At 34.3% G+C, this 8867-nt stretch overlaps 1 protein-coding gene across 1 annotated transcript in view; it reads right to left on the minus strand.

The window, feature by feature from the left end:
- The window catches only part of SKAP1 (src kinase associated phosphoprotein 1), a gene marked incomplete at its 5' end in the record, with an annotated part of 275060 nt that extends 266426 nt beyond the window's left edge, over nt 1-8634 (minus strand). Inside the window, 2 exons of the mRNA XM_012802982.2 lie at nt 2587-2701; nt 8604-8634. Coding sequence (XP_012658436.2) covers nt 2587-2701; nt 8604-8634 — 146 coding nt within the window. The remainder of the gene's footprint in view (nt 1-2586; nt 2702-8603) is intronic.
- Nucleotides 8635-8867: the final 233 nt, after the last annotated feature.

An 8867-nucleotide genomic window follows, 5' to 3' on the forward strand; every position in this document is an offset into this window, starting at 1 on the left:
ATGTTTAATCATATTAGACTTGGGCTTCAGTGATTCTCTTGCCTCAGCCTCCCAAGTAGCTGGGACTACAGGCGCTCACCACAACCCCCGACTATTTTTTGTTGCAGTTGTCATTGTTGTGTATGCAGTTGGCACTGTAAGCACTGTGCTACAGGAGCCAAGCCTAAACATAAAACTTTTGGGGTTTTTTTTTGAGACAGTCTCGCTATGTCCACCCTTGGTAGAGTGCTGTGGCATCACAGCTCACAGCAACCTCCAACTCTTGGGCTTAAGCAATTCTCTTGCCTTAGCCTCCCAAGTAGCTGGGACTACAAGCACCTGCCACAGTGCCCAGCTTTTTTATTTTTTATTTTTTTTGGTTGCAGTTGTCATTGTTTAGCAGGCCCAGGCTGGGCTCGAACCTGCCTGCTTTGGTGTATGTGGCTGGTTCCATTACTCACTGAGCTATTGACGCTGAGCCGACATAAAACTTTTTAAGTGACTTTCAATAACTTAAATTCTTTTCATGTTACTACATGCTTCATGTATTTTCAATATACATTTAACTCCTAAGTTTGATAACTGCCGATCTGCCACACAATGCAAATAAATACGGCTGGCATTTGCAAGCTTTCAGTACTTTCAAACCCATTAGTATCAACCCGTGTTAAGTGGCTCCCATTGGGTAAAAAGTGGACAATAGAGGCAACATGGCTGAAGAAAAAGATTCAGTAAAACAAGGGTTACATTAACAAAATGATGATTGAATGGGTGTATGTAAGGCAATTTCAAACAGCTTGCCAAAGGAGAGCCTCATTTTTCCATTTTCTTGCACAGTATCTAGTTTCTGGCTCCTCATTTCCTCAGTGATCTGATAATTATGAAATTCTACGTAAAGTGTCATCTTTCTTGTAACAAATCAATGAACAGAAAGCTCCCATCACCAGCACAGATATTTTCTAAGGCTCCTGATGATTATTTCCTGATGTCTAACCCACAAACCACACAGAAAGTTCTTGAGAACAAACAGCTTCTGTGTGCATATGTGCGTGTGTGCATTTATTTCAAAATAGGATTAAGAAGTAATGTGCAACTGGCAGTAATGAGCTATGTGAATTACCACAAATTTGCCTTTTACTACCAATTTAAGATTGAAATTTAGCCCTTTCCCACTGCTATGGTACAGATAGGGGAAAGAAAAATTCCTCTTCATTGTATATGTGTCCCTACAAATGTATCAAAATTGTTTTTTGCATCCCATATCACAGATTTATACCAATAGGACCACCACATATATCTTTATGCTTAGGGCATCCCTTTCCCTATAAGAAGTACAATTAAAAATAATTCTACCTTTATTCCTTATGGTAATCATATAATACAGAGGCAAACATGTGAAAATAAAAAATTCTATAGATTATCAACTAAGACTCCAGGTACACAACTAAGCCTAAATGTATCTGCTAATAAAGTAATATTATGGAGAAGTTTATTTTAAATACCCTTCCAGCCTACAAAAAATTATAGATATTCCCACTTTTGAAAAGAGCATATTCTCCATTCCCATATTCTCTATTGTTTCAACTATTCAGGGCAACCCAGGCTGATAATTACACAGTCCCCAGTTGCTGAGTAAAAGTGATGCTTAATTAGCCAGCAGGAAAGATCGATTAAGATCCAGCAGGGTATCTCCTGAGGTTCTCCCACATTCCTGAAGGGAAAAGATTCTGGCTGTGCCCTTTCAAAGGATAAAATTCTCTTTTCTAGGGAGTTTCAATGAGGTTTTTAGAGTAGATGCTAAGAACAGGTAGGCCATGCAAATTAAATCCCAACCATAACCCTGAAGATGCACTGCCTTTCTAAGAGTGCTCAGTTCAAACATTCTGAATCACATTGCTACCAGGTTAGAAAAAGCTAAAATAATACTCGCTTATCTCCAACTCTCATTCAGTTACCCATTTCAAGCAATAGGTGTTCAGAATACATATTGTAAAGGAAAATTTTGATTTCTTTCTCCCCCAAGGAAGTGTATGCATCTGTCAGATGCTCATATTCTAAAATGCACAAATTAAGTCACAAATTAAAAAAAAAGCACAAAAACACAATGAACATGATATTCTAACCAGTCTGGGATAAAACATTCCAACACAGTCAAAGAATCACCTGGGTAAGTCTGACTTAAGTGTTTTTTTTTTTTTTAATTGGGGAAGAGGATGTGGAAGTAAAATCAGTACCAAAAATCTCATACTGCCTAACACCTTTCTGTTGGTAATTTGGACAAGCATAATGTTTAGCTTTCACCATTTTTTTTTTAGTTAAATGCAAAAGTGATTAATAAATGCCAACATAAAAATCTAAAACTAAAAGCATAATAATTATTTTAAGATGCATCCATAATCATCAAAACATTCTTATTTTGATAAACTACATTACGCTGGCCTGCCTCCAATTCATTTCCGTAAATATTTATTAAGCTTCTATTAAGTATAAAGAACTATGCTAGGTGTGTCTTACCTGGTTAATTTATACATTATTAAAGTAGATTTTACTGATTATAAATTGCCTTAAATCTTATGAAGAAGAATATTAGAACTAGTTTATACAAACCTGGTTCTGATTTGCTGAAAGCCCCGCAGAATATGGTCTCTGTGGTCCCTTGCAATAGTACTGAGGTTCTCATTCCTCAAACCTTCTGCCAGGAACTCTTCAGTATCTGAAAGAAAAGGAGAATTGATCAACAGAAAAGAAGACTATGGGAGAAAAAGGAAAAAATCTAAAAGATTAAGAGATGGGTATTTTTTCCTCTTTAAAAATTTGATAGTTGCAGAACAGTGTGAATGTGCTTAATGCCACAAAACTGTACACTTAATAATAGTTAAATGGTAATTTTTATATTATGTATATTTTATATGATATGTATTATGTATATTTTGAATTTTATGTTATGTAAATTTTATATTATGTATAAATAGCTAAAATTTTATATATGCTTGTAAGTGACATATTCTAATAATTTAAGACCTTTCTATGATTTTAGAAAGCTATCGCATATAGTACTAACCACAAAAATGACTATTTTCTAAGCAATTTTTTGAGTATTTTTTTATTTTTTCAAGTTAATATGAGGGTATAATTTTTAGGTGATCTTGTTCTCACTTCCAGGGTGAAGTTCTAAGCCACTTTAAAGAAACATTTACATATTAATTATCTCTGATACCAGAGGATGGATGGTCAATTTCATAAACATATAACTATTACAAATAAGTCACAGAAGGTCACAGGCCAATAGAAGATAGGAAGAAATAGCAGTAAATACAGCTGAAATAAAAAACAGAACTGAACTGCAAAAATAAAGAACCAAAGGGCAGGCATTCAAAGAAGAAGCATTAATTAGGAGATGCATCATCAGTGAAAATGACAATGCAACCAAATGAAGGAACCCACATGGAAAAGAAAAATGTGCCCAAAAGAAGGAAACTGCAATTAATACAAATACACACTATAAAATAGGGACATGATCAAAATACATAATATGAAACAAATCATGTTATGTTGAAGGAAGAAGTTGGGAAGGTCTATAATTTTTCAAAGACAAAATACATTGATAATAATTACAACTGCCATACATACTAGCTATACACTTTATTCTACACAAAAGGTTTATCATCCCCAAAGAGCATATAAGTAATATAGTTAATATATTCCACCTCCAAAAAATTGTGCCTGAAATACAACATTGTATCATATATACTATCAAAATAATGCTATGAACTTACAGAGATGGGTTACATAAGCACACCTAAAAATTTGTTTTACATTCATACCGCCCAACAACACCAAGCAAAAAATCCTGGATAGCCACCACTAGGATTTTTGATGATACCAAGGCCTGGAAATTGAAAATTTCACAAAGAACCATCATCAACATCCAACCCCTGCATTGCATCTATTGTATATGTCATTTAATGAGTTCTTCCACAGTCCTTTGAACTCTAAAGAACGAAGAAACTGGCTCAGCACCTGTGGCTCAAGTGGCTAAGGCGCCAGCCACATACACCTAAGGTGGTGGGTTCGAATCCAGCCTGGGCCCGCCAAAACAACAATGACAGCTGTAACCAAAAAATAGCCAGGCATTGTGGTGGGCGCCTGTGGTCCCAGCTACTTGGGAGGCTGAGGCAGGAGATTCGCTTGAGCCTGGGAGTTGGAGGTTGCTGTGAGCTGTGATGCCACAGCAGTCTACCCAGGAGGATAGCTTGAGGCTCTGTCTCAAAAAAAAAAAAGAATGAAGAAACTGGTAAATTAAATTAAAAGGCAAAAATTAATGTCATCTGAGATTAAATTCATGCAATACATACATCATCATAATAGGATAAAGACTACATGATCATCTCAACAAACACAGAAAAAGCATTTGACAAAATTTATTAGCCCTTCATGACAAAAATACTCAACAAAGTAGAAACAAAAGGAAGCTTCCTCAAAGAGCATCTACAAAAATACCACAGTACTTAATGGTTAAAGACTGAACACTGTCCTCCTGTTCCTAAGATTAGGACCAAGACAAGGATGTCTGTTTTCACCGCTAACACTAAACATTGTACTGATGACGCTAGCCAGGGTGATTAAGCAAGAAAATGAAATAACTATGGATACCATCCAAATTGGAAAAGAAGAAGTAAAGCTGTCTCTATTTGCAGATGACATGATCGTATATACAGAAAACCCCAAACAATTCATTAAAAAAAACTATTAAAACTAATAAATGAGCTCAGCAAGTTTTCAGCATACAAGATCAATGTACACACACAAAAAAACACCAACAACTGTGTTTCTATATAGTAGTAAGAAAAAACTGAAAATGAGATTAAGAAAATTCCATTTAAGATAGCATTTTAAAGAATTAAATACTTAGGAATAAATTCTAACTCTTAACTCAAAATTTAAATTCTGAAAACTACAAAATATTGTTGAAAGAAATTAAAGAATATCTAAGTATATATTTCATGTTTGTGATGAGGAGACTTAATATAGTTAAGATGGCAACTCCCCAAATTGATCTAAAGATTCAATATTGTCCGGATCTCTGATGATCTTAGCTGGCTTTTAAGGAACCCAGAAAAGCCAAAAAATTTTGAAAGAGAAAAACAAATTTGAAGAACTCACACTTTCTGGTTTCAAAATTTACTATAAAAGCTATAGCAATCAAGACAATATAGTACTAGCATGCAAAAGAATGAAGTTGGATGCCTATCTCACACTATATACAAAAAATAAACCCAAAATGGAGATCAAAGATCGAAATGTGAGATCTAAAACTATAAAACTCTTAGACAAAAACAGGTATAAATCTTTGTGACCTTAGTCAATGGTTTCTCAGATATGACACCAAGAGAAAAAAAAAATAGACAAATTGAGCATACCCCAAATTTAAAAACTATTGTGTTTCAAAGGATACCATCAGGAAAGTAAAAAGACAACCCACAAAATGAAAGTTTTTACAAGTCATATAGCTGATAAGAGATGTGTATGTAAAATACATACAAACTTTTATAGCTTAATAAGACAAATAATCTTATTTATTTATTTATTTACTTCTTTTTTTTTTTTTTTTTTTTGAGACAGAGCCTCAAGTTGTCACCCTGAGTAGAGTGCCGTGGCTTCACTGCTCACAGCAACCTCCAACTCTTGGGCTCAAGCGAGTCTCCTGCCTCAGCCTCTCAAGTAGCTGGGACTACAGGCGCCCGCCACAACGCCTGGCTATTTTTTGGTTGCAGCCATTGCTGTTGTTTGGCGGGCCGGGGCTGGATATGAACCTGCCACCTTAGGCGTATGTGGCTGGTGCCTTAGCCGCTTGAGCCACAGGCGCCTAGCCTATTTATTTACTTCTTGAGACAAAGTCTCACTATGTCACCCTCAGTAGCATGCTGTGGCATCACAGCTCACAGAAACCACCAACTCTTGGGCTTAAGTGATTCTCTTGCCTCAGCCTCTCAAGTAGCTGGGACAACAGGCACCCACCACAATGCCCAGCTATTTTTTTGTTTCAGTTGTTTAGCTGTCCCAGGCCAGGTTCAAACCCACCACCCTTGGTGTATGTGGCTGGTGCTGTAACCACTGTGCTACAGGTGCCGAGGAAAAAATAACCCTATTTAAAAATGAACAAAGGAACTGAATAGACATTTCTCCAAAGAAGATACACAAATGGCCAGTAAGCCCAGAAAAAGATGCTTAACATCATTTGTCATCTGTGAAATTTTCAGACACCAGGGAAAACCATAAAGATGTATACACCATGATGCTATAGTCAAAAAGAAAACGAATAATGAGTGTTGCTGAGGACACAGATGAATTAGAAACCTCATTTATTGCTGGTAGGGATGTAAAATGGTGCAACCACTTTGAAAGATAGTCTGGCATTTCCTCAAAAAGCTGAATAGAAGGTTACCACATGATCCAGCAATTCTATTACCAGTTATGTACCCAAGAGAAATGCTAGGTGCTATTCTATCCTTGACAGTGATAACTAAAGAAAATGGGTTGGACTATGATTTTTTCAAAACACAAATGTAATAAAAGTAGAATTAAAGATATTGAAAATATTTAATATATTTGTGTGTGACACACCTTTTGAGGGCAAGACACAATTATAAAAGGGATTTTACCTAACAAATGCAGTCATTATAACCTGGTTTCTTGTACCCTCAATGAATCCCCAACAATAAAAAAAAAAAGAAAGAAAATATTTAATATAAGAAAATATAGAAAAATAGTATAAAAATTGAACTCATAAAATAATATTATACATCTTTGATGACAATAATTGTGAAAAGTTAGACTCCCATATTAAAAGCAAAGACTTTCACATCATATCAAAAAATAAATTTAATTACTATTTAAAACATACTCACATGAAATAAAAATAAAATTAAAGAGAGTGCATAAAGTATTCTAAGCAATCTTTTAAAAGCAAGAATGGCAGTAATTCATATCAAAGTAGAATTTAAGGAACAATTTAAAACAGGCCAAAAATGATAATTTTATTTGATACAAAGTACAATCCACAATAGAATGGTTTCTTATGTGCTAAATAACATAGTACTAAAACATATACCTTGAGACCTGGCACAATGGCTCATGCCTATAATCCTAGAGCCTTGGGAGGCTAAGGGGAGAGGATCATTTGTGACCAGGAGTTTGAGACCAGCCTGAGCAAGAATGAGAACCCCATCTCTATAAAAAATAGAAAAAATTAGCCAAGCCTGGTGGCATGTGTCTACAGTGCACTACTCAGGAGGCTGAGGCAGGAGGACCAGGTATTTAAGGTTGCAGTGAGCTAGACTGATGCCACTGTACACTAGCCTGGGCAACAGAGTAAGACTCTGTCTCAAAAAAAAAAAAAAAGACAAGAAATACACACCCATATATACAGTGAAATTGTGAGAAATATAAACAGAAATCATTGAAAAGACAATTTTAATGCCATTACTAGTTGTGGACAAAATAAAAAATGATACAGAGTGTTGTCTAATAGAAACAGAATTTGAGCTACACATGTCATTTTAAATTTTCTCATAGGCTCATTTTTAAAACTATGAATAAAAGGGCTGAATTAATTTTAATGATGTTTAATTTTCTATTTAACCCAACATACCACAAATATTATCATATTGGTTTCAGTATGAGATCAATATAAAAAAAATTATTGGTTACGAGGTTTTTGTTTCTAATCCTTATCTTAAACATTGTCATTGTTGTTAAATTTTAAGCCTTTTGATTATGTGAAGGCAAAAAGTGGAAACCTAGTTAACACATGTATATATAAAAATAAATAAATAAATTGATTAATTTAAAAAATTATTGGGACATTTTGCTTTTTTTGTCTTATATATTCAAAACTCTGTATGCATTTTACACTTATAATACATTTCCATTCAGACTAATCACATTTTAAATGCTCAATAGCCACATGGAGAGAGCGGGTAATACATTGGACAGTGTAAATACAGAGGATTCAAATATAATTAATAAGAAAGATAAAAAGAGTGAACTAAATTTTGTAACCTAAAAACAGAATACATATTTTATAAACTGCCATGGAAAATCTATAAAAATTGATCAAACACTGGATTACAAACAAACAGCGATATTTGAATTAAGGATTTAATTCTTAAAAAACCTAAAATTAGGAAGAACCTATTTGATGGCCACAATGAAATAAAACCAGAATTTAATTTTAAAAAGAGTAAACAAAATCCTCCACAGTTAGACACTAAAAACACACACTCCTATATATATCATGGATCAAAGTGAAACTCAAAAATATAATTACCACCTAAAGAGAAAATAATCTATATAAAATATTATAAGAGGCCGGATATAGTGGCTCACACCTATAATCCTAGCACTCTGCAAGATTGAGGCAGGAGGATCCCTTGAGCTCAGGAGTTTAAGACCAACCTGAGCAAGAATGAGACTCCATCTCTTCTAAAAAAGAAAATATATATATATGTATATATTTATATATGTCTATAAATATATACATATATATATATTTATATATATAAAGAATAAGAAATAATAATAGAAAAATTAGCCAGATATTTTGGTGGGCATCTGTAGTCCCAGATACTTGAGAGGCTGAGGTAGGAGGATCACTTGAACCCAGGAGTTTGAGGTTGCTATGAGATGCCATGGCACTCAACCCTGGGGTAACAGAGTGAGACTCTGTATTAAAAAGAAAAAGAAAAAAATATTATAAATTATGACTAGAATTGTACAGTGACAAACTTACAGACTTGACTGTTTTCAATGTTAAATAAGAAAGAATAAAAATAAACAGAATAAGCAGAAAACTCAAGAAGTCAGAAAACAGCAACAAAACAAGTCTA

Source organism: Otolemur garnettii, unplaced genomic scaffold (genome assembly GCF_000181295.1).
Source record: "Otolemur garnettii isolate 467f Iridium unplaced genomic scaffold, OtoGar3 scaffold00018, whole genome shotgun sequence".
Lineage (NCBI taxonomy): Eukaryota > Metazoa > Chordata > Mammalia > Primates > Galagidae > Otolemur > Otolemur garnettii.